The following is a 26,956-nucleotide window of genomic DNA, read 5'->3' on the forward strand; positions in this document are numbered from 1 at the left end:
TTTCACCTGGTTTGACTTCTGGCTTTTTCCTTCTCTGATAATAAGAACTTGAGTTCAGGTAACTTAATTTTGCGTTCCTGTGGAAGACTGCAGAACCTTGGGCATTGAAAATGAAAAAGGGAGGCAGAGTGGATTGGATGGTAGCTAGAAGTTTCAGCAGAGATGCTAAGGAAGGGGGTGCTAAAGGAACAGTATACACAGGCTTCCTCACTGCACTCTTTATCCATCCACTGGCATGAAGTTACCATGGGCAGAGAACATGTAGGGATGGGGATGAGGTTGAGAGCCTCTTCCGTGCGAATAGATAAGGACAGAATTACCAAAAGCATCTCAGAGAAAGCATCTCAGACTGTTAAATGGCCCTGTGGGCCCCACTTGGGGCCTGGGAGGCTGGAGAGAACAATGCCTACCGGAAAACAAAAACATGTTTAAAAGCCTATTGTTGAAACTGAGGGAAAAGGAGAGACTAAAAGTTGTTTCCTACTAAAATCATACAGCAAGTGGAAATTAATTTACAGGAACCCATTATTACTAGCTTAAGTGTTTAATGTCACTGATATTTTGTTTATTTAGTTGTTCTCTTAATTGCTTTATTGGATTAAATATAAAATACTTGTAAGGGTATTCACAGAATCACTTGCAATCTGAGCCCTCCAATCCTGTGCTAACCTTTGAGGCTTTGTGTCCTCAAAGTTTTCTATACAGGGGTTTGCAGGGAGTGTACCTTTTGCAGCTGAATGAACTCTGCAGTTTTCAAACACTGTAAGTCTAAACAGCCCTACAAGGTAGGTAGGAATTATTATCCCTATTGCTTAAGTAGGGAACTGCCACCTCAGAGACACTAAATGGGCTGGCCGGGGACATACCTTGCCCTTTCCAGATCAGAGCTGGTTTATCAAACATTTCTCCTAGTTGGAAATGTAAAACAATGGGTGTATGAGGTGGGGCAAAGTGGTAGTATTTGTACATCTAAATGTTTGCTGGAAAGGACAGGCTTTCAGGGCATGTAGAATTCATTAATTCTTGTTACCCACATTTTCTGGGAGTATGGGTGCTGGTCCGCTGGCACTGTTGTTGGTGAAATGCAAGTGTAGCCAGGAAGGTCTTTGTGGTGATTTGTCATCTGCCTCAGGGTGAGTCTAGCCACATTCGCTCACTGGTTGGTCAGTTGTAGGACGTGAACAGGTCTAAGACTACTGAGTGGTTTGGAGCTGTTCACCTTGTACAACGGAATGCTTTCTTTCATCTTTTTCTTCTTCCCTGGGGAGTTGCCTTCCTAATTTTGGTTTACCTTGGCTTGTATGTTACAGTGCGTCTTTTTGGTGAAATCACTGCATGCAGATGAGGTGGCTTAGTGGAAAGAAAAGTAAAAGCATGCTGGATGGTGGAGAAAAGCTGGAGTAGAGCTGAAATGTGCTGTGGATAATTCAGAAACTGAATGATGCACACACCAGTGATTTGATAATTGCCTTTATACGCTTTGAGGCATTGAAGCTAGGAAAGCAATTTAAAACTATTGAATTTGTTTTCATTGTAATTCATAGCAAATAATTAAGTGTCCTTTGTGAAAGAACCAATAATACCTTTATAGATGCCAGGTCCTCTGGTAGGTGCTAGAAATGCTAAGTTCTCACTGAGTTCTGTGTAGTAGTTTTCATTGAGTCCTTACAAGGGTTAATGTTTCTGACGGACAGCAGAATGAAGTGTTTAATTATCAAAGAGCTTTATTTTTAAAACTACAAATGTTTCAGGCATGCGTTGGAAGGGAAGGAGATAAATGCCCAAAGTGGAACTCTGAATTAATAAAATTTGGAGAATGACTTACTCAATTTGGTTAATTTGGTTATTAAGGCTAATTACAGCTTTTGTAGTGGTGACTGTTAAGATAAAAGACCATATCTATTATAGCTCTGAACTTGAATCTAACATTAAGAACATCCTTTCAGGATGAAACCTCCCTTTGGAGAGGTGAGCAATAAAAGAATGTTATAGGCAAATTAATAAAGGCTTGGCTTTTGAAATTTTTTCTTGTTCTGCAAAATGGAAATTTTCTAATTAGAGAAATGTAAGCATAAAAATCTAGGATGGGTTTCTTTTTTCCTCAAATCATAGAAATCATTACTTAAAGTTTCCAAGAACATACAGGATTTTGCTTTTAAGGACCATAATCTATTTGAGGTTGTTTTTTTTTCCCCCCTCATCTTTTTCTTTTTCTTTTTCTTTTTCTTTTTCTTTTTCTTTTCTTTTCTTTTTTTCTTTTCTTTTCTTTTCTTTTCTTTTCTTTTCTTTTCTTTTCTTTTCTTCTCTTCTCTTCTCTTCTCTTCTCTTCTCTTCTTTCTTTTCTTTTTCTTTCTTTCTTTCTTTTCTTTCTTTTCTTTCTTTTCTTTCTTTCCTTTCTTAGGGAGAGAGAGAGCAGAGGGAGAGGGAATCTTAGGCTCCGTGCCCAGCGTGGAGCCCAACATGGGGCTTCATCTCAGGACCCTGAAATACAGAATTCTTATTCATAATGAACACATTGAAGATAAATCACTCATTTTGGAAAGACATTTACATCACATTATTTGTCACTATTAATTTACTTGTTGCCCTTTTATACACAACCTTGTTAATACACTAACAACCTGTTGATGAAACTAGTCACAGCACATCTTTCAGGGCAACTTCTTGATTTTAGTTTTGTCTGATAATGTGTTCATTTATGATTAGTAGAATTTTACAATAAAGACATCATGGAAGAGAAACTTAAAATGTCCTTTTTAAAAATATTTATGTATGTATTAGAGATAGAGAATGGAGGGAAGGGGCAGAGAGAGAGAGGAGAGTTTTAAGCCACCTGCACGCTGAGTGTGGAGCCTGAAGCAAAGGCTCGATCTCACAACGCTGAGCTGAAACCAAGAGTCTGACACTTAAACTGACTGTGCCACCCAGGGGCCCTTGGAAAAGTCTTAATTTTTAAGCATTAACTGTTGAATATTAGGATTTTACTTTTTAAAGAAGTAATTTGATGATTTGAAAATTTTTTTAGTTCAGTATAACCTCATAAATATCGATGGCAATTTTTGGTCCAATATATAGCTTTTATTTCATTACTTATATGTAACTTTTTTCATGTTGTTAGGGTGTCCATTACTCCACAACCTAAAACCTGGTAAAGTTATATCTCATTTTCCAATGGGCTTCAGTGGAAAAGGCAGTCAGTTTCATGTTCTTTAGGTACCATTTGGATTTGTCCCTTGCTTTGTGACAGTGTGTGGTCATGTTTCATTAGAAGCTGGTTTTGTGTTTCTGGGCATGGGAAAAGCATAGATTAATAAGGTAGTGATTTATGCAATGTCCATTGGCTTGTTAGAGGATTCCTGTGGAAAGAATGCTCATACTTAAATCTTTGGAGTACCGTAGGCAGTATTGTTTGATACAGATATTATATAGCAGTAGTTTGCTTTGTAATTTACATACAGTGAAATTCTTACTATACTGTAAAATATACTGTAAATACTATGAAAATACATAGGTCTGTGATCTTGGATCATCATGGAGAGCAGGCCTGTCATTGCAGCATCCAGCTGGGGGCTGGAGGATATTCAAAAATGGTATTATAGTGCTGCAGGGTTCAATAAACTGGAGTTAATGCAAGATGATATAGTATGTGAGAATGATGGTGTAAAAGAAGCCATAAGACTACTTCCTAAGAATCTTTATAATGACAGGATTATTTACATTAAGAGAGCACTGCACCTGACCACGAGGCAGCAGATTTTGCATAAAGAGCAATGAACCAGGGTGCCTGGGTGGCTCAGTCAGTTAAACATCTGCCTTTGGCTCAGGTCATGATCTCGGGGTCCTGGGATCAAGTGCCGCATCGGGCTCCCTGCTCAGTGGGAAGTCTGCTTCTCCCTCTACCCCTCCCCCTGTTTGTGATCTCTCTCTCTCTCTCTCATGCTCTCTCTCTTTAATAAATATTTTTAAAAAATTAAAAAAAAATGCAGTGGGTAAAATAGGATAAATTCTACCTTGAATGATATCTGAAAGAGGTTAGGCAGAAAGGAGAGAGAAAAATGGGCAAAGAAAGAATCATGTAGTTGAAATCTGTGGTTGCACCTGTCCTCAAAGTATTTTTATGAAGTTGATTAAACCTGAAATATACAATTTAGAACTCTTTGGACTACGAACGTATTACTTTAAGTAAATGTCTATTGTAATTATTAAGAAATACATACATTTGGGGGCGCCTGAGTGGCACAGTCGTTAAGCGTCTGCCTTCGGCTCAGGGCGTGATCCCGGCGTTCTGGGATCGAGCCCCACATCAGGCTCCTCTGCTAGAAACCTGCTCCTTCCTCTCCCACTCCCCCTGCTTGTGTTCCCTCTCTCGCTGGCTGTCTCTGTCAAAAAAAAAAAAAAAAAAAGACATACATCTGAATGTTTTGCTATACAGTTTTGAGTACAGACAAATGAATAGAGTCCTATAACAATTGCTACAGTCAACATATGAAACAGTTATATCCCCTCCAAAAATTCCCTCACACTGTCCCCATGTGTCATTTCCATTGCTGACCCTCAATCCTTTGCATTGGTGATCAGTCCCTTTAGTTTTATCTTTTCTAAAATGTCCTATAAATTAAATAATGAGAGTATATGTGTGTGTACACACACAAATCCTTTTGATTCTGGCATCCTTCACTTAGTATAATGCATTTGAGATGTTATATGTGTGTCAGGGTTTTGTTTCTTACTACTGAGTAGTAATCAGTTAGATGAATGCATCAGTTTGTTTATCCATTCACCAATTTATAGTCATTCAGGTTGTTTCCAGTCTTCTGCATTTATGACTAGAGCTGCCGTAGAGACACCTGGGCGGCTCAGTCAGTAAAGCATCTGACCCTTGATTTCAGCTCAGGTCACAATCTCAGGGTCCTGAGATCGAGCCCTGCATCAGGCTCAGTGCTAGGTGTGGAGCCTGGTTAAGATTCTCTGTCTCCCAGTGTGGTGGTGAACACTAGAGGTAAGAGCAGACATCTTTGCCTTGTTTTGATCTCAGAAAAAAAGGTTCAGTCTTTTGCCATTATGATGTTAATGTAGGATTTCTTTCATAGATGCCTTTATCACGCTAAGTTATCTTCTGTTCCTATTTTGCTGAGTTTTATTTATTATGAAGCAATGTTGAATTTTGTCAGTTGCTTTTTCTGTTGAAGAAAATTGCTTTTTCTGCATCTGTTGAAATGGTCATGTTTTTGTTTTTGTTTTTTTCTTAGACTGTTAATATAGTGAGTTACTAACTCTGATTTTTAATGTTGAACCAACCTCGCTTTCCTGGGTTAAACTGTACTTGGTTGTGGTGTGTTTTCCTTTTTGTATATTTCTTAATTAGATTTTCTAATATTTTGTTGAGGTGTTTTACTCCTTTGTTCATGAGGGATGTTGATCTGTAATTATATTTCCTTGCAATATCTTCATCTGGTTTTTGTTATCAGGGTAGTGCTGGCCTCTTAAAATAAGTTGGAAACCATTCCCTTCTCTGTTTTCAGGAAGATATTGTGTAAAATTGGTACTCTTTGTTAAATGTTTTGTATAATTTTCCAGAGAAACATCTGAACCTGCATTGTTAGAGATTTTTAATTACAGATTTAATTTCTTTAATAAATTTATTACTGGTCAGGTTATTGCTTTTTGAGTGAACTTTGGTAGTTTTTGATTTTTAAGGAATTTGTTTATTTTATCTAATTAGTAGAATTTATAGGCATAAAGTTGTTCATAGAATTCAATTTTGAGCCTTTTAATGCCTCTCTAAGCATTATAATAATATCTCCTCTTTTATTCCTGATACTGTTTGTCTTTCTTTTTTTTCCTCTGTGATTATAGGTTTATTGATTTCATTAATCTTTTGGTTTCATAGAATTTGGGAGGTGGACAGTTATCAATTTAATTAATTTCTGGTCTGTTATTTCCTTCCTTCTGTTTGCTGGCTTTGCTTTCTCTTTCTCTTTCTAGGTTCTTAAGGTGGATATCAGATTATTGCTTTGAATCTTTTCTTCTTTTCCAGTACAAGTTATTTAATACTATACATTTACCTCTAAACTCTTTTTAGCTGTAGATCACAAATTTTGATGCATTTTATTTGTGTTTTCATTCAGTACAGACTATTTCCTAATTTTTCTCATCACTTCCTATTTTAGTCATGAGTTATTTGTGTTACTTAGTCCCCAGATATTTGGGAATTTTCCAAATATCTTCCTGTTATTGATTTCTGGTTTAATTCTGTTACATTAGAGAATATACATTGTATGCTTCAGTTCTTTCAAATTTGTCAGAGTATGTTTTTTTTTTTAAAAGACATAATGGGTTTTTTTTTTTTAAAGATTTTATTTATTTATTTGACAGAGATAGAGATAGCCAGCGAGAGAGGGAACACAAGCAGGGGGAGTGGGAGAAGAAGAGGCAGGCTCCCAGCAGAGGAGCCTGATGTGGGGCTCGATCCCATAACGCCGGGATCACGCCCTGAGCTGAAGGCAGAAGCTTAACCGCTGTGCCACCCAGGCGCCCCTGTCAGAGTATGTTTTATGGCCTAGAATATGGACTGTCTTGGTGAATGTTCTTTGTGCATTTTAAAAAGAGTAGTATTTTGTTTTGTTTTTTCTAGTGATAGTAAGTGGAATGTTTTGTAAATGTCAGTGAGGCTGAATTCATTGATAGGGTTTAGGTATTCATCCTTGCTAATTTTCTGTCTGCTTGTTTTATTAGTTATTGAAAAAGGAGTGTTACAGTTTAAAGTTTCTAAATATAATTGTGAATTTGTCGATTTCTCATTTAAGCTTTAAGTTAAATACTTTGTGAATTTTGAAGTCTTAATGTTAGGTTTAACTTTATTCATTTAGGATTCTTATCTGTTTTTAGAGAACTGACCGTTTTATCCTATTATGTCTCACCTTATCTGACATTAGTATTCCTTGTTCTGAAATCTACTTTGTCTGATATTAATATGGCCACTTCAGCTTTATTTTGAAAGTGTTTACATAGTATATCTTTTTCAATCCTTTTCTGTTTAATCCATCTATGTCATTATATTTAAGGTAGCTTACTTGTACATGGCATGGAGTTGAGTCTTGCTTTTTAATCTGATTTTACCATCTGTTACTTGTACATGGCATGGAGTTGAGTCTTGCTTTTTAATCTGATTTTACCATCTCTTTTTAATTTGTATGTTTAGAGCACTTAACATTTAATATAATTATTGAAGTAGTTGAATATAAGTCTACCAGTTAGTACTTGTTTTCTGTTTATCCTCTCTGTTTTTATTCATTTGTTCCTTCTACCCTGTTTTCTCCTCTCCTTTGGATTGTTCTAACCTTTTTTAGTATTTCGTTTAATCTGTTGTCTTTTTTGTTTGTATCTCTTTGTATATTTTTAATGGTTTTGGTATTATAATAAACATACCTAACCTTAACCAGTCTACTTTGAGTTGATATTTTGTCACTTTAAGTAGAATGTAGAGTCTAATAATCTTATAGGTCCCTTTACTCTCCCTTCTTTATGTTATAGTGTTTATGTGTATTACATTTACATACATTTAAAATGCCACAAGGCAGGGTTCAAATTGCTTTCAATAGTCATATTTATTTTAAAGAAACTAAAAGGACAAAAGCAGTTTATTATATGTAGTCTGGTATTTATCGTTTCTGCTGCTCTTCTTTTATTCCTGTATTTCCCAGTTTCCCTCTGGTATTATTTTTCTTTAGCCCGAAGAACTTCCTTTAGCATTTCTTCTAGAACAGATCTCTTTGGAAACAAATATTTAGTTTTCTCTGATGTGAAGATACCGTTATTTCACCATCATTCCTGAGCAGTATTTTTGCTGGATATAGAATTTTGTGTTGACACTTCAGTTTCTTTCAACACTTTGAAGATATTGTTCCACTGTCCTCTATCCTCTATGATTTCTGATGAGAAATCTCTAATTATTTGAGTCATTCTTCCATATATGGTGTTTTATTATTCTTTGCTTTCAAGATTTTTTTTCTCTAGCTTTGGTTTGAAAAGATTAGATTATGAGGTGTTTGGGCATGGCTTTCATTGAGTTTACCCTTTTGTGGTTGGCTGAGCTTCAATTCATTCTGTAAAATTCATATATTTTTTCAAATTTGGAAGTTTTCAGTCATTATTTCTTCTACATTTTTCTGTATCTGTGTCTCATCTTCTGGGACTCCAGTGACACAAATGTTACACCTTTTGATGTTTTCCCACTTGTCTTTAAGGTTTTCTCTGTTCTTCAGATGAGATCATTACTATCTTCATATTTACCAACTTTTCCTTCTCTCCTATCCCTTTTGCCATTGATCCCATCCAGTGATTTTTTTCTTTCAGATTTTTTTTTCACTTCTAAAATCTCAATTTAGTTTTTTTTTAGTTTGTGTTTTACTCCTTTCATTAGTGTTTACCTTCATCTCATGGAGCATAGTTAAAATAGTTGCTATAAAGTCTCTGACTGATAATTCTAACATCTGGTTCTTCTTAGTCAGCACCTGTTGATTGTTTTTTCTCTTGAGAATTGATCACATTTCCCTGTTTCTTTGTAAGCCAAGTAATTTTGGATCCTGGACATTTTGAATACTGTGTTGTGAAAGTCTAGGTCTTTTTTTTTTTTTTTTTTTAAGATTTTATTTATTTATTTTAGAGAGTACAGAACAAGAGAGAGAAAGAGCATGAGCTGGGAGGGGGGGCAAAGGGAGAGGGAGAAGGAGGCTCCCTACTGAGCAGGGAGCCCGATGTCCAATGGATGTCCAATGTCCGGCTTGATCCCAGGACCCTGGGATCATGACCTGAGCTGAAGGCAAACACTTAACCAACTGAGCCACCTAGGCGTCCCCTGAAAGTCTGGGTCTTATTAAAGTCCTCTGGAGCATTGTTTTGTTTTTTAAAGCATACCATCAACAACCTGGGTAGACTCAGACCATAACTTACATTTCACCTTCTTTGGGTGACAATATCCATAGTTTTCAAAGCTTTGCTGTATTGCATTTGGTCTTTCTGGTGCACAGGACTTAGACCTGTTGGTACATAGTATCTAGGGATCTACCTCTCCAGCTCCTGAGTGTGAAGAGGGCTCCTTTTCCCATTTCTCTCACCAACTAAATGAGATTTCTCTTAAGTTTTTGCTGTATGTGGCCTCTGCAGAGTTCCTCAAATGGAGCTAATCTTCTGTCCAAGCCAGGAGACAAGAGGCAGGGGGGGGTGGGGTGGGGTGGGGGGGGTGAGTAACAGGAAATCAGCCTGATATGGCTTACTTCTTAAAGTTTTATTTCTCTAGTCTGCTTGCTTTTATTTACTTTGTAGAGTACTCAGGTACTGTGTTTTGTATTCAGGGGGAGAGATAAGCTATAGTGGGTTTATTTCATTTTAACTGATCACATTTTGTTTTTAATTGGCATTTAAAAATACAGAAATATAATTTTTAAATATCTGTGGCTTAAATAGGTTCATAGCCATTTTTATTTTCTGTCAGTGAAATTTATTTGTTATTTAAAATATCAGATTCTGTAATTAAAGAAGCTTGCTAATTTTATTTTAATTTAATTTTATTAAGTTTTTAATTTTAATTCCAATGTAGTTAACATACAGTGTTATGTTAGTTTCAGGTGTACAATATAGTGATTCAGCAGTTCTATACATTGCTCTGCTCTTCATTGTAAGTGTACTCTTTAATCCCTCTCACCTATTTTACCCATCCCCCCACCCACCTCCCCTCTGGGAACCATCAGTTTGTTCTTTATAGTTAAGAGTCTGTTTCTTGGTTTGTCTCTTCCTCTCCTTTTATCCTTTGTTCATTGTTTTATTTCGTAAATTCCACATATGAGTGAAATCTTATGCTATTTGTCTTTTTCTGGCTGACTTATTTTACTTAGCATTTATACTGTCTAGTTCCATCCTTGTTTTTGGAAATGGCAAGGTTTCATTTTTTAATGTCTGAACAATAATTGTGTGTGTGTGTGTGTGTGTACATACCACATCATTATCCATTTATCTATTGATGGACACTTGGAAAACTTGCTAATTTTAAATGTGGAAGAATGTAAAGCATCTCTTTTGGACAAAACAAACAGGCTCATTCCTACCTTTGTTAATTAATTCATTGGCTAACATAGTTGATTAAAATAGACACAGATACACATACCTTTTCAAAGAAAAAGTGTTGAGAATGGGTTTGAAATACTACAGTGTGTCCTGTTGAAGTTGAAACTTGAAGTTTTAGAACTTATGAAATAATTGTTTGAATTAGTTATCTCTTTGAAGAATGTAGAAAGGAATAATAAATTTTATCAGTACTTAATTCAAATTACGAGTTATGCCTTCTAATAAATTCATTATAGCTTTTCCTTTGAAAAAGAAGTGAAATTTTGATGAATGTTTAATGATTTCATTCACATAAAGACAGAAATTTAGTTATTTCATTTATAGTAAGATTAGTTTCTGGCTAAATCATTTAGGGAAGTATGTTTAAGTGAATTTTTTTAAAGATCTGTTGATATATTAAATATGCATATTAATTGATATATAGATATGCATACTAATTTTAAAACATAATAAAGTTTAGAAAGCTTATAAGAAGACTAGGAAACCATTTGTGTCCACTGTATACCTTTATGATTTTATTGTAAAAAGGGAAATTTAATTTTTGCATTGAGGAACCATTTAGGGTGGTTTGTTGCAGCATTCATACATAAAACCTGTTTGTAAATTAAAGTGGCAAATTGGACTATAGGGTTGTATTCTTTATTGACATTTTTGTCCAAAATGTCACACAAATAGGAAGGCGATTACACTTAGCATTTGAAATCTCTTTCATCTTTATGTGTAACAGTGTTTGGATATTTGGTTCAAATTTGGGCTTTGTTGTCCTTCCATTAAACTCTGTATGAGATTTATGGCTTGGATTAAGGAGAGAATTGAGTTATAAAAATGGCAGACCTGGGTCCATTTTGAAAGTATTTAAAATGTACCATTAGTTATTAGAATTGGAAATTTTCATAATTTTTGAAATTTACTTCCCTCTCTCCCTTTAAATTAGGTGCTCTGTGGATGTGTATAGTTTTAAATCCCCACTGCAAGTTGGAGCAGAAGGCCAGTTGGCTAAAACAGCTGAAAAAGTGGAACAGTGTTGATGTCTGTCCATGGGAAGATGGAAATCATGGCAGTGAATTACCCAACTTAACCAATGCTTTGCCTCAGGGTGCAAATGCCAACCAAGGTGAGTCCAGAGTAATATTCTGCTCACTTTGTATCCACCTAATTGTGCATATATGCTTATAATAGTAACTTATAATATATATAGGAAAATTATTTTACCCACTAGAACTTACAGTAAGTTAAGGATTTCATGTTTTGAATACGAATTTATGCATTTTTAATTTTTACTTGATTCCTTTGTGTTTTTTCATATTATCAGAGTACAGATATTATACTTTTATGTATTCGTATGCGTTAAAATTCCCTATTAACTATTTAGTTTGGGAAATAATTTTTAAAATCATGGAATGGGGTGGTAGTATATTACCTTGTAAAACAAAATATTGAGATGCTTGAGAAACTGTGTTTTTATATCTGTTGGTGCAACCCAATTCATGTTGGGGTTGCTGTGTAATTTCATCAGTTAAAAATTGTTAGTTTTAATATATGGCAAATAAATATTTATTACTGGGCTGGAGGGGCATGGGATGCTGTTGGCATTGGAGTAAGAAAATTCTTTATTTTAAAGGTTTGTCTAGCATGCTTGTTCCCACCTGCTGTAAGCTAATAGTGCCCTCCAATCTTTGTGACAACCAAGAGATGTTTTCAGACATTTCCATGTGTCCTCTTAAGGACCTGTGTCTCTCATTTCTATGCTATTTTTTCAGTTTCTCCTTTTCTGTTGGATCTTCCCATTTAGTTCAAGTTCCTCTCATCTTCAGAAAAACCCCAAATCCTTCCTTGGCCTCATTTTTCCTCCCAGCTATTATACTATTTTCTTCCCTCTTTCAGAACCAAGTCCTTAAAGAAGTTAAGTCTTACAAATAAAAATTTTATTTACTAATTCATGTCATTATTTTTATGTGATTTTGTGCTCCTGCTGCCTTTTTTGGGGCCCAGGGGGAGAGCTGTTGTGGGGATTTGACAACTTTAAAGTTAAGATCGATGTAAGGTGGGAGTTAACTGACCCTGGAAGGATTCAGAATTGAGATTGTCATTCTGTACGTGCTGGCCCTGTGTGCAGTTGGTTCTCCTAGAAAGAGCCGAGCATTGTGTTGAGTATGAATGTTAGCATAGCGTTTTCAGTCTCTACAAAGGAAGAAAATGAGGTGTATTGCTCCATAGGGACTTGTCCAGTCAAAAAGAAGTTTTAGGAATTGGAAAAGATCTGGCTTAGCTTTGTCTAGAGATATTTGCCTTGGGAATTCAGTATTTGGAATCTGTCATATCTTTATTGCCCATGACTATTTTGTTTAATAACTTCAAAGAAAATAAGTATACTCCGTTTGTGTTTTTTTCCAGAAGGTTAGAATTTTCAAATTTAACAAGTCAACATTTATTTTCTTCCATTGCTAGGAAAGGGCTTGCCTATATCTACCTAGGTAATCACTTTAATCTCCTTTTACTGTATATTTGGAGGTTTCTCTGTGTTTAACTCACCACCTACTTTTTGGGACTGCCATCCTAACATTTTACGGTTTACTATTTTACTTTACATTTGGTTACTTTCTCTTTGATTAAACAGAAATATTTCATGGACTTTAGAGAGCCTTTAAGAAGTGGTCTAGCCTCCAGATGAAACAGTTCATTTCATAGTATGGTTTGGTCCAGGCACATGAAGTCAGAATCTAGTTTCTAAGTAGTTCTCGTGATTGGGCCTAAAGGTACAGGGTTCCTTTTTTTAGCAGAATATCCAAAGCCCCTCTAGAGGGGCTTTCAGAAGGGACATCTGTCCGGGGGGACGCTGATGTTCAGCCTGCCGCACCTCTGTTGGAGTGCAGGGGAGAGTCTGCGGTAGCTAGCAGAGCCCAGCAGCCACACCATTGCAGCTGGGTAGGGTGTGCACATGACTCAGGCCATGCACAGAATTGGATGTGCTGGCACACTGGAGGGAATGTGAAGGGGGAGTCAGGCCTTGTCTTCGCTAAGATTATTTGTTAGAATTAATTAACAACATTAAAATCCATACTCTTTGAAAGAGTAGGTTTTTTTTTTAAGATACCAGAATGATAGCCAATTTTTTAATTACAATTTTTTTATAAAAGAGCTATTAGTTTTCCCCTTTTTACTTTTCTGAATTTCCCAAATTTTCTTTAATCAGCATGTATTAATGTTATATGTACTTTATTTAAAATTTATCATTCTGAAAATTTTGTTAAGACAATCCATTTCTTTTTTCCATCTTGTTGCAAAAATAAAAACAACTAGACATGTAAAATAAAAATTGACCGTAATTTGGTACTAATCAAATTTTATCTTTGTAGTCATTGTCTATGTACACAATCTTTATTTTATTTCCCATGTTATTAGAGACTTTATATCTTACATTTTCATTCAATTATTATTTCATTAGTATTTAGCCTTTTTTTTCTTTTTTGTTTCTGCTTAGAGGAGCCAGAATATTTAGCCTTTTTTGTTAGAATTGGTTTTATTGGTCTTTTATAGCTAACCACTGTTAAAAGTGTGGTATGTTCCTGTACTTTTCTCTTTGCTCATACAATCACATACAAACATGTGAAAAGTTAAGGTTTTTGTTTTTTTTTTAATGGAATCATACTCTACAACTTAATTTTATTATCGATTACCACAGTGAGCCAAGAGAAGTAGAACTCCTAATTTTTTAATATGTGCATAATACTAAGTTGCTTGTTTAAAGTCTCCTTCTAGTTTTAAAGTCTGTTTCTGTGATTTGAGCTAAATAAAAAAAGTGAAATGACAGAGCCACTTAAAATGTGTAAAATTTGGACTTGGGAATATTTAACCAAATGACAGAGGTCATAGAACCAGTTTCTTGTTGGGTAGGAATATCTTTACCCTGCTCAGCAAAAAAGTCCTGATAGGTTCAAAGGCCCTTGAATATAGGGCCCCCTCTTCTTTTTGCAAGGTGTGCATATGTGCACTGGGCAGGGCCGTAACAGACTCAGCAGTATTTATGCCTCTCAAATTATGTTGTCGTACATTTTGATATGTCCCGCATTCAAATACAGATCTCTCAGTTGACCTGAAACCAAGCTGAAGTATTGTCTCTCTCTGTTAAAGACCTCTCAGAAGCCTTTCGCAGCAGCTGAAATAGCTGAATTTAGAGTGTGGACATTTATGTTTTGATCTTGACTGCCATTGCCTGGCCACGTGACCTTGGCAAGTCACGTTACTTCTCTCGGTTTTTGGTTCCATCAGCAGAATAGGGAGTTGCGCTAGATGAGTTCTCAGAGATCTTCTCAATTTGGTTGTGTTTTGGTTTTTATGATTCCCTTTTTGTCTTTGCTTAGCCAGAGCTCCAGTTTGCTTCTCATTGAGTTAAGTCTCAGTATAGTGAGGGGTGTTACCAGAGCTCAGTAAAATACACATACGTAAGCATAGTTTGTTACCCTGATTTTCATTTGAGACTTGCTAAGGTTTGTGGCACAGTTGAAGGTAAGTCTGGAGTCGGGACCCAAGGGGTGGGATTGCAGTTACAGAATTTGAACCATGTTATCCAGAGGGACTGAATAATCCCAGGAGTTGGGATGAGAATATTCTTTATTCCCCAAACATTTCTTTTCTCCGTCAGGTCCTGAAACTTGAATCCTCTTCGGAGTGTATGCTTCTGCTCTTTTGTGATGCCCCGGCATACACTATGCTGGGGACATCACACCAGTCATGGAACCTGCACAGGAGTCAGGAGGCAGCCTGTAGGGGCAAGGTAAGTGCGCTGGTTTGTTTTGTAGCTATGTTGTGTGGCTTTGTGAAATGTTAAATATATGCATTTATGCCCTTTGGGATATAAAGTGGCATTTAATCATTATATCCCAAGAAGCATAATAGTTTTAATTGTGCAAAACCGCACAATATAGTTAAAAAATACAACCAAAAGCACAACCCTTCTGCGTATCTTTCAAGGCTGATTGCGTCTTCCTGAAAGGTTCCATGGCTGGTGTCGCATCTCTTGCATAGTGTTTGTGAGAGCTGTTGATCCCGTCAGGGCAGCCCGCCACAGCACCTCAGCAGTGGGGAGCAGTGAGTTCTCATGTGACTTTTGTGCCGAGTGCCTCCTCTGAGTGTATTTGGCATGGAAACTAGACTTGACACTTCTTTTTGCAGGATGCCTTTAACCTTAGCTTTGATGGCTGCAGAGTGTTTGTGTTTGATAAAGCAAGTGAGTGGATGGTGGCTCTTTGGGCTGACTTGCCTCCTAGTACTTAGGACATGAGAGTATTCACCCTTCATCCTTCTGCTTAGGGGGTGCAGGACAGTGTGTGTGGGTGTGTTCATGAACCTCTGGCCACAGAATGGTATGACTGATTTATTCACATGTGAATAATAGCTGACACGGCTTTCTGAATTGTGGAAAAAACAGATTCATCGAACAGGCCACATCGGACAGTGTTCACCCGAGCCATCGAGGCATGCGATCTCCACTGGCAGGATAGCCACTTGCAGCACATTATCAGCAGTGACCTATACACCAACTACTGTTACCATGACGACACTGAAAACTCCCTCTTTGACTCCCGCGGGTGGCCCCTCTGGCATGGTAAGTGGCCAAACCGGAAAGACATTTCCATGACTTACTTCTTTGTTTCATTTCTATAGCATTATTGGAGTGGGAGGTGGAGAGTTGAGGGATTCAGTGGGAGATGGACAAATGCTTGGCAGTAGGAGCTGAGTGTTTCATTCAAATCCAAGTTCAGAAATGGTTTTTCGTGTCTTTTAAATAGTATTTTGGGGAAAACATCTTACGATTTAAATGCTATTTTTGTAGAGATATCTGATGATGGCAACTTTCTCCCCTTAATTCTTTGTTTTAGAACATGTTCCTACAGCTTGTGCAAGAGTGGACGCATTACGTTCTCATGGGTACCCCAGAGAAGCACTGAGATTAGCAATAGCTATTGTTAACACGTTAAGACGACAGCAACAGAAACAGTTGGAAATGTTCCGAACACAAAAAAAAGGTGACTGTGAAGGAGTTTGTTTCCATTGGAATGGGATTCTTGGTGATGACATCACTAGATTTTGTCCTCTCTTGAGAGAGAGATGGCTTTTAAAATCAGAGCAATGGAGATGACTTTACTCACCACTCACTGGGAATACTTAATAGCTGGTTTGTGAGAAATTTTAGGCATTTTTTTCCTGGTTGAATGTTGTAAGAAATAAAATTTTAAAAAACATTTCTTGGGTTAATTTTTTAAGGGGATAATTATTTTTAATGTTCAGGTAATTAGTGTGTCTGAATTATTGAAAATGCCAATTTGCCAGATATCTTACTTTGTGAAAGTACATTTTAATTTCAACAGTCAGGGGTCTGGGAGCAGACTATCTGTGCCTGAATCCTGGTCATAGGTCCCAGCTGGGAGACCTTAGGCAGTGACTTCAGCTCTGTGATTTATATTCCTCATCTGTGGAATGGAGTGCAGTAGAAGACCTGTCTCTTAAGAGTTGTTGAGCAAATTAAACTAGGTAATTCCTGTAAAGCTCTTAAAAGAGCCTGGCATAGTGTGTAAGCACTCTCAAACTTTTTACCTGTAACAGTATGTACTTCAGGACATGGTATTTATTTTAAGTGATCAAAACTGGATTTTTAAAATTCTGTAAATAACATTGGATGAGCTGCCAACTGACAACACATTTTAAGTTAACTTCTGTTTATCTTAGTTTACTATCAATCTTTTAAATTTTAAATAAGTACTACTGAGTAATAGCAATTGCAGAGAGTTATATTACATGCATAAGGCCCCGATCAGAAAAAATGTCTATATCCTTTTTCTGATTAATCAGTGTAGTTCTTCTTCCTTCTGTAGGTATAAATCTTTTTATGTTTCTTTGATTAGGTTTGTTTTTTTCACTCTAAAGCTTTATTTCTTATTCAGAGAGGTACTTTTAGCCCCTGGGGGTTTTTTTGAGTTATGTTTTTGTTTTTAATCCTTCTGTGATTATACACACACCAAGGATACAGCTTAAATTTATCAAAAGTTGTTGAAATAAGCTCAAGGTTAAAGTGAGCTCTTGTTTTAACTTTTAATACCATCTATATCAGAATTATTATAAATGTTAACTAACATTATCATTGATATGATGAAAGAAAATTTTTTAGAGTTAAAATTTGAACCAAAAAAGGGGACCTTAAATGGAATTGGAATGTAATGTCCCTGATGATCACTGTTTTGTCCATTTCTTCATGTTCTTCATAACATAACTGATTACCAGATGTGTTTGCAAAATATATTGCTTGGACCTTTGGAAAATGTTTCTTTTTTTTTTTTTTTTTTTTTAGATTTTATTTATTTATTCGACAGAGATAGAGACAGCCAGCGAGAGAGGGAACACAAGCAGGGGGAGTGGGAGAGGAAGAAGCAGGCTCATAGCGGAGGAGCCTGATGTGGGGCTCGATCCCATAACGCCAGGATCACGCCCTGAGCTGAAGGCAGGCGCTTAACCGCTGTGCCACCCAGGCGCCCCTGGAAAATGTTTCTGAAACATCCCCCTCCTTGCAAACACTCTAGCCCGAAGATACCTACTTCTGCAAAGTATGAAGGGTAATAATATTCAAGCTAAGACAGAGTGCAGTACTTTTTATACTGTAAAATTAAAGCTAGGTCATGATGATTTTTAGATTAAAAAAATCAAACTTTTCTTAGAAATGTTTTTTAGATGAATTTTAATAAAAGTGTTGCAATATCTAAGAAATGGAAAGTGTAAAAATGTTAGTTTGTGTAGGTAAGTTAGAATATATGTTAAGTTAGACTCCTTTAATTGTCTTTGAAATCACTCTTAGACCCATTTCTCTTATATCTTGTGAGCAATGAATATTTATTTCAGACTATTCTTAAGTATTACTATGATTGCATCTCTATACCTGTATCTTTCCCTCCTTCTTTTTTTGTCCACCTTTAAAGAATAAGTTTTTCCTAGCTGTTATAATTCCAAATTGCCATGACATTCATTTGTTTTGTGGTCACGATTAGTAAATATATACCTTGCACATTTTCAACACTATTTGGCATTATATGTGAGGTTTTCTTGTTAATTGAGATATAATTGACGTAAAATCGTATTAGTTCAGATATACAATATAATGATTTGATATTTATATATTTTGAAATGATCACCACAGTAAGTCTAGTTATATCTGTCACCATATATAGTTACACTTTTTTTTTCTTGTGATGAGAACCTTTAAGATTTACTCTTAGCAACTTTCAGATATGTAACACAGTATTATTAACTACAGTTGTCATGCCATGATTTGTTCATTGTGTAAGTGCAAGTTTGTACCTTTTCCCCTTTCACTCCTTTCACTCACATCCACCCCTGCCCCTGGCAACTACCAGTCTGTTCTCTGTATCTAGGAGCTTGTTGTTTTTTCTAGATTTCACTTTTAAGGGAGATCATATGGTATTTGTCTTTCTTTGTCTGACTTAGTTCTGAAAAAAATTATACTCTTTTTTTTAAATTTATTTCCCTCATTTCCATGTTGTTTTCACTAATTTAGTGTGGAAAGAAAATAGAGGAAATACTTTGTAAAATTTTCTCTTTCATTTCCATCACTTGATAATAGATTTATTTGTGTAAATACAGCACTTCCTTTCACCATATATATATATAGATGAAATATATATATAGATATATATTGATATATAGATAAAAAGACATATGTGCCCCCCCATCAAACTTATATATTTTGTTGTTTTAGAGTAATACTCTTGTTTTTTTCTTCATACTGGTTATGTGTATGAAAGCTAGTGACAGAAACCAAAAGGAAAGACCCTTTCAAGGAATATAGGACCCAACTTCTATAAATTTTAATACATTGTGCCAGGCCATTCTTCATTTTTATATACTGATAGTTGATAGTCCAAAACCGGAAGACTTCTAAAGGAATATTGGATTCGTGGAATGGTTCTTTAGCTATTTATAAAAAAACAATTTTTGTCTTGGATATTTTATACTGTATATAGATTTCATTATATTTTCCTTTTAAGAAGGAGCTACTATTATTTATTACTTCAGTAAGTATTTGGATATAAAATACTGCATTCTTTACAACAAGGAACATACCTTAAAATATTCAGCTTTTTTCTCAGGACCGTGTAATTTAACTTAAGAACTTGAAAGTGCCACCATTCTGTGAAGAAAATGAAAAGGATACGTTTCATCTAAATTATATGCTGTTACCTTCTGCTATAGTTCTCCTTTGTGGCAAAGGCCCTCCCTTAAGTGGCATACAAATCCATGATAATGAGGCCTTCCATAGGTACAAGGGGAGTTGTTGAATGATATCCATAGGGGAGTCCAGGTTGGACCCAGGTTACCGCTGCTCTCTAGTCTCCAGTGGACATGACCCAATGAACATTGACTCTGAGGGTATCTTCTTAATATAGTTAGCCAGTGATCATTCCAGGGGGACTTCATAGTCTTCTCTAATGCCACTCTTGGGGACGTGGGAGGAAGTTGTTCCTTGCTGCTTGGGTGAAAATTTGTAACTCACCTTTCCTCATACAACACCATTTAATCGTATAATGTTCACCCAGTACCTTGGACACATGAATTGACGTTCAGGGACTGTCCTGGGAAGTTGGCATCATTTATACTGATTGACAGATCGACTCCGTAACATTTCAAAAAAGTTAACATGTTGGGGATTATGTGTACCTTTGTTTTTTAATTACAAAGGAATTGCCAATTGAATTCAGTACTAGTTTGTTAGGATGCCACTATTAAGTGGTAAAGCCTCTCTTCCTCTACTTGTCTCCATCTCTCAATTCCCTTTTCTTACACAGAGCTACCCCATAAAAGCATCACCTCAATAACCAATCTTGAGGGCTGGGTTGGACACCCACTGGACCCTGTGGGCACTCTTTTCAGCAGCCTCATGGAAGCCTGCCGAATTGATGATGAAAACTTCTCTGGGTTCTCCGATTTTACAGGTAACACCAGTGGCATTCTCTCATGTGCTTTTCTCCCTTAAGCCCTGAGTGGCATTGGTCATTGTTTTTGTCATAGTTTGTTTTATGAATCCATATGATTATAGTACTTTTAGTTAGCAAGAGAGCAAGGAAAGCGTGCTTTTGTGGAAGGCTTTGCAAACTGGGAGAAGTGTTAGAATCAACAGTTGGCAGCATTTGTTAAGAACCTTAAAAATACTGGGCCCCCGGGTGGCTCAGTCGGATAAGTGTCTGCCTTCCACTCAGGCCATGATCCCAGGGTCTTGGGATTCAGTCTCAAATCGGGCTCCCGACTCAGCAGGTAGTCAGCTTCTCTCTCTACCCTTTCCCCCTGCTCATGCTTTCTTTGTTTTTTTTTTTTTTAAGATTTTATTTATTTATTCGACAGAGATAGAGACAGCCAGCGAGAGAGGGAACACAAGCAGGGGGAGTGGGAGAGGAAGAAGCAGGTTCCTAGCGGAGAAGCCCAATGTGGGGCTCGATTCTAGGACCCTGGGATCACGCCCTGAGCCGAAGGCAGACGCTTAACGACTGAGCCACCCAGGCGCCCCTGCTCATGCTTTCTATACCACACACACACTCTCTGTCTCTCTCTCTCTCAAATAAATAAATAAATAATCTCTGAGAACCTTAAGAGATACTTATTTTCTTCCAGCTAGTGATTCTACATCTAAGAATTTATCTACATTTATGACTATTTTCTAGCATCATGATTTAAAATAAAGATGTGTGTCATAGCATTTAGAACTAGAAATTTGTCTGCATTAGAAGTTACTTGTCACTTAAATGGGTTATAGTCTACTTTAAGAGAAGTATCTCATGTCCTTAAAAGTGTTTTATGTCACACATTCCTATAAAGCAGTGTTTTTGAAATTTCTCTCTGGCCTCTTGAGACTTAAGCATCATCCCTAAAATGACTGCCCATTGGCTGTGGAATGGGGGTGTGGGAGGCGGGAAGGGTTGTCCCTTGGCTGCTCTCATGCCTGGGTGAACTCAGAGGATTAATTATATTGTGCCTCCATAATTTCTTCTGTGGTGTTTGCCTTCATGGGTTTCTGGGTGCCCCAAACTCTATCAGAACTGTGAAAGGTAGTACTCTGAATTCCCTTCCCTTGGGAGTTTGCTGGTTGAAGTTTGTTAACATTTCTAAGGGAACACTTTAAGAGAGATAAGAGAATGCTCTAAGAATCATTCCTCTTTTGGTAACTGATGTCCCTTTGATAACAGAAAGGACCTTGAGATTGGGTTACGTATGTTGTGTTCTCTACTTTTCTCATTAAATTTCAACATTGTGATAACAGTTTTGAAACTTTTTTTTAATGCCATGTTTTAAAGAGTTGATAACTATTGTAGACTATGTAATTTTGCTCTTGTTTGAAGTCTTTTTTCATTTTTGAGTATTCTTACGATCTCTTAGATTTATAGGGGCTTTTTGGTGATTCATTTTCAGTTGGAGAAAAATATTTGTAATATTCTATCCCCCCAAAACGTACATATCTGGTCATTCGTGGACTTAAAAGATCCTAGAAAGCTATTGTATGGTTCTCAAATAATTCATTTATCAGTACTGGGTAAAATAAATATTCATACTTATCAGTACCTGCAAAAGTAGTGGCTGAACTCTGATTTCTTTCTTGACATTTTACAGAGAATGTGGGACAGTGCAAGTCTCTGGAATACCAACATCTACCTGCACATAAATTCTTAGAAGAAGGGGAATCCTATTTAACGCTAGCTGTGGAAGTGGCCCTGATTGGGCTGGGACAGCAGCGTATCATGCCTGATGGGCTGTACACACAAGAGAAGGTTTGCCGGAATGAGGAGCAGCTCATTTCCAAGCTTCAGGAAATTGAATTGGATGACACACTGGTGAAAATTTTTCGCAAGCAAGCAGTCTTCCTATTAGAAGGTAGTGTGATAAAGACGTTTTCCACTTGTTCTGCCAATTTTATTGAGGCACTAAGCTTTCTTATGTTGGGAGTATTGCTTGAATGCATTCAGTATAGTAGTTACTCTGATTGGTGTGGTCTCTGAGTGTCATAGGAATGTTTACTATCCAAAAAACAGTATCGCTCAGTCAGAAAGGATAGATGTTCAGATGTGTGTCAGTTGATTTAAGTAGTTGTGTAAGATAGCCTGTTAGAAATGAGCCCCATTTAGTGCCACAGACTTTGAAAAGGACTGTTAGTTAGCCTGTGATGTTCCTGAGATAAATGCAAGGTTGATATTTAGTGAGTTATTGCTGGTAGCCATGTCCCTATTTGCTTGATCAATTAAATAATGAAATGGAAATTCTTTGTCATTCCTCTGAATCATTATTATGGCTGTTACATGACATCTGGGTTTTGAATATGTCATTTGCACATGCTAGCAAAGGACGGGAGGCTGCAGGAGTGAATTTCCACTGTGCGAATTATTTCAGAGAATTTGTTAGACGTAGATTGACTAAGTTCAAAGTTTCATGGACTCTATAAGGCAAAGTCTAATTTTCTTCCTTTTATAAGGTCAAGAGTTGAATGGCCTAAGAAATTTTGGTTGGCATTATTTTTAAAAAGTGTTTTGTTTTGTTTTTTTGTTTTTTCTGGAAAAGAGTAAGTGTAATGAGTATAATAGCCTAATCTTTTAGCAAATTTAGGTGGTGCCTGATTGGTAAAATTGCTTCTATCCCTTCAGTATGTGAGTGCTATTATTGTGGGATTCCCTGTGATTGATAGGTTAATAAAGTGTGGTGTCTTCATCTTATTCAGAACTGTTGGAATATGGGGAAGGGATTTAGAGAAAATAACATTTCACAACCTCTTTTATTTGTCCAAAGCTAAAGATCTCTTTGAAAGGAAATATTTTCATCAAATATATTATACATTTGTATGCTTTAGAAGTGCATTTTAAAGGGAAAATGTTCTTAATATCGTGCTTAATTTTGGTTAAATTCCTGATATTAGTTTTTTGAAGCCCTCACTTTAACTTTTTTTTTTTTCTAAAGATAAAAAAAGTCTATCTTGGCACATTTCAAGTGATCTTCATTCTTTCATTACTGTTTTGTTTTAGTTTCCTCCTATATAATTCCTTTTCATATAAGCAGTATCATTAGCCACAAACTCTTAATGCTGTCACTGGCTCTTAGTAACCCAACTTTTGATTTCCATTATACTGAAGGACAGGAAGAGCATGTGTGCTTTTCAGAGTTGGTAGTGTCTGATATCTGTTTATCATTTGCCTTTTTGGATGTCTCCATGTTCATTGCTCATGAATATTTTAAAACTTTTCTTAGTTTTTGATTAGTGCATCTCTCCCCGTTAAACTTTTTTTTTTAAGAACTGGGCCTGATATGGAGTGCTCTCGACTCATCACAGCCTCCTTTCCTTTCCTGATCTGCTAGGCCTGTAGAGAGTGGGTAGTGCAGGACAGAAAGCAGTCCAAGGGAAAGCCAAGGGACCATTGCTATAAACTCCTGAAAATAAGCACTCCGTGATTGAGTTGACTGCACTGGGGCACCAAGTTCTTCATGTATTTACACTCTGGAAATTTCAGGGACAAAATAGTTAGCAGACATTAACTATTCTGAAATAAAACATGCTAACTTTTTCTGAAAAAGGAAAAGCAGTAACCTTGTATTGTTGCTGTGTGTTAATCACTTTTGACCATAATACAATACTGGCATAGTGGATCAATTGATATATTGATAAAGCATTTCTGGGAATTCAGGGTTTACACTCATTATTAATCCATAAATAATCCTGTGATGCCTGACTGAATATTTTTCTTGTTGGGAGGTGTCATAACAATAAGTGTTGATTATGCATCCTGGTTTTTGTTTTTGTTTTTGTTTTTGCATAGCATGAGAAGGTAACTTGATTTAAGGGAAATATTGAAAGGAAATGGAGGAGAAATGAAGAAAATGGATAATCCACAAGCTATAATGAGGCCTTCAGTAAAATAAGAGTTAGTGTTTTAGTCTGCCCAGGATGCCATAACAAAATGCTGCAGAGTGGGTGGCTTAAGCAATAGAAATTTCTCACAGTTCTGGAGGTTGGGAAGTCCAAGGTCAAAGTGCTTGTCAGTTAAATTTCTGGTGAGCGCTCTCTTCCTGTCTTAAAATGTCTGTCTTCTCCTTGTGCCCTCACAAGGCAAAGGGGGAGAGAGCAAGAGAGCTCTCTGATGTCTGTTCTTATAAGGACACTAATCCTATAGGTTCAGGGCCACACCCTGTGAACTCATTTAACCCTCATTACCTCTGCGCAGAGGCCCTGTCTCCAAGTACAGTCACCCTGGGAGTTGGGGCTTCAGCATGTGAATTGGGGTGGAGAATATATAAACATTCGGTCCATAATAATAATAATTTAAAAATTTGGCTGAAGGCAGAACTATAACGCTGTATCAACTTTTGAAGACTATCGGATCACTAAAACATTTTCACATGTCTTAAAGATGAGAAGAAGGGTAATAGATTTGGTAAAATTAGAAATCTAGGATGGATTTTAGTTAGCCTAGGTAAAAAAATAAGATTTTATAAAAATATGATTTTCAAAGTACTTAATGAGCAATTAAAAATAACTAAACAAAAAATAAAATAAGGAGATGTTAAAATAATCTCTGTTAAAATGATCTAGAATGTATGGTGCTCCTACCCGGTGCCCAGTTCAGTAACTCCTCTCACCATTTCTTCTGAACTGCCATTTCTTGCATTCTAAACTCTTCGCCAGACTGATTTTTCTCGTGGAAAACAAATGTATTATGTCCTTTGAGCAGTAGTGTCATGGTTCATAATTCTAGAAATCATGAAACAGATGTTACCCAAAGGTGACATGGAAACTAATTTATTAAACACTTTATAGTAACTAAACCTCAAAGTACCTAAGTGGAAAGTAGTTGAACTAACCACTGTGGTTTCCTTTCAAAATTTATTTTAAAATTCAGTATCGCCTTTCTTGGGGGCAGCATTCAGAGAGCACACAGGGGAAGTTAGCTCTACCACCATGCCTGTAATAACTTACTAAGAAATGAATTTTGACAGCTTAAATGTAATTTTGCTTTTGAAATTGGTCTTTTGGAGCACCCAAGGTGGTAGATTTCCAGTTACTTTAATTTTTTTTTTCTTTTGCCTATGGTGAGTATCAAATGGGTTACTAACTATTCTTTTATTATTAATCACTTTCTAAGAATTAATATCTATTTCCACTTATTAGAAGGAACAGTATTTAAAGTCTTTGTGCTGGGATTTGTGGTTTAGATTCCTCCCCTGAGGCAGAGCACTCTTTTCTGGAAACCTGGCTTGTCTGTGCCCAGAAGACTGATTGGGTCCAGGGGCAGATTCCAAAGTTAAGTGGCAGAGTCATCTGCGCAGTTGAAGATCTGGATGCTCAGATGTTGCACACTGAGGAAGGATGTTTCTTGAATTCAGTGAGATTTTGTGCTTCGGAGGGTTTCTTTCTCTGAAGCAGCTATAATATGAAAAAGCTCTGCCCCCTAGTTCTGTGATTCTCATTTTAGCTACGGTACAGTTAGTTGGGGGATTGTTCCTGAAATGAATTCGATATTGGATACTATACCCTGTAGAATCATTTTTGACTAAGAATTGTGTTTCTTTCTACTGTGTCACTTTGATTACCTTCTTAACTAGATTAGCTTGTATATATATGTTATAACTTTACATAAAAATTTTAAAAATATACTTTACAAGAAGTCTTAGTTCCTTTTTTAGGAATGTAAAATGTGTATGCTCTCTTCCCACAGCCGGACCATATAGTGGTTTAGGCGAAATAATCCATCGGGAGAGCGTTCCAATGCACACATTTGCCAAGTATCTCTTCACCTCTCTCCTACCTCATGATGCTGAATTGGCATACAAAATTGCACTGAGAGCGATGCGGTACGTATTCACGGCCCGGCCGGGCAGAGGCGATCCAGACCCCACCCCGGGGAAAAATGGCTGTTCACCGACTTCTCATTCATTCGTATTTCTTGTAGGCAGCAGAACAGCTGAAGAAACTATTTATGCTTCTTGGATTGTTGTAGTAGTGGTTTGTTTGTTGGTTGTTTGGCTTTTGTTTTACAGTAAAGGAAGAATTATATCCTAGACTGCTTCGTACTTGTACTCTTGGTGGCTTTTTCTTATTTTTCTTGAAGCTAGAATTTGGGAATTAGAGAACAATTTTAGGCCAGGTTTAGTCATAAGGGAGCACCAGTTGAAATCTTCCTAAATAGCTGATTGTTTTGAAAAAATTAGATTTTTGAAACGGTGGTAAATAACAAGTATACTTGCCTGAATGTAATAACTGAGGGGGCCCTTCACATCTGCTTTAATTCCACATTCCATCATTAGTGCGGGAAGGCCGTAGTATCACCGAGCCAGCTTTGTGCTTAACTGGAGGATGAGGGAAGATGGGGCCTGTGGCTGGGGTTGAAGGCATCACTGTTAGGCATCTTCCAGGACCTGCTCTCCTCACTCTGACTGCTTCCAGCCCCTCCTTTACAGTAATAATAATTAGAATATGTTGTTCTCTGCCACTTATCTTTCTGTTTTCACTTTCCTTTTTAAAATCTATTCACCAAATATTTTTATCATCCATTTGTCTAGGTGAATATTTTTTAATGAATTCAGGATTGTATTTTTCAATCTTCTGTGTTGCCTATTAAACCTTAAGGACCTGAAAGGCATATCCACCTTTCTTAAAACATAAGATTTTTTTTCTTTTTAAAAAAATTAAAACACTCCTATGTTAAAGTGCAGATTAGACCAGTTGTAGTCACCAAAGACAAATCATGAACACACCCAAGAGCTTGAGGTGTTGGGAGAGTAGTTCGATCCCATAGAGTCT

At 36.6% G+C, this 26,956-nt stretch overlaps 1 protein-coding gene across 1 annotated transcript in view; it reads left to right on the top strand.

The window, feature by feature from the left end:
* Positions 1-26,956, top strand: part of ZSWIM6 (zinc finger SWIM-type containing 6) — a 186,202-nt gene that overhangs the window by 149,766 nt on the left and 9,480 nt on the right. Inside the window, exons 6-11 of the mRNA XM_034655634.1 lie at positions 11,057-11,236; positions 15,551-15,727; positions 16,002-16,148; positions 19,974-20,120; positions 21,787-22,047; positions 25,872-26,007. Coding sequence (XP_034511525.1) covers positions 11,057-11,236; positions 15,551-15,727; positions 16,002-16,148; positions 19,974-20,120; positions 21,787-22,047; positions 25,872-26,007 — 1,048 coding nt within the window. The remainder of the gene's footprint in view (positions 1-11,056; positions 11,237-15,550; positions 15,728-16,001; positions 16,149-19,973; positions 20,121-21,786; positions 22,048-25,871; positions 26,008-26,956) is intronic.

The sequence above is a fragment of the Ailuropoda melanoleuca genome, chromosome 3, assembly GCF_002007445.2.
Source record: "Ailuropoda melanoleuca isolate Jingjing chromosome 3, ASM200744v2, whole genome shotgun sequence".
NCBI lineage: Eukaryota > Metazoa > Chordata > Mammalia > Carnivora > Ursidae > Ailuropoda > Ailuropoda melanoleuca.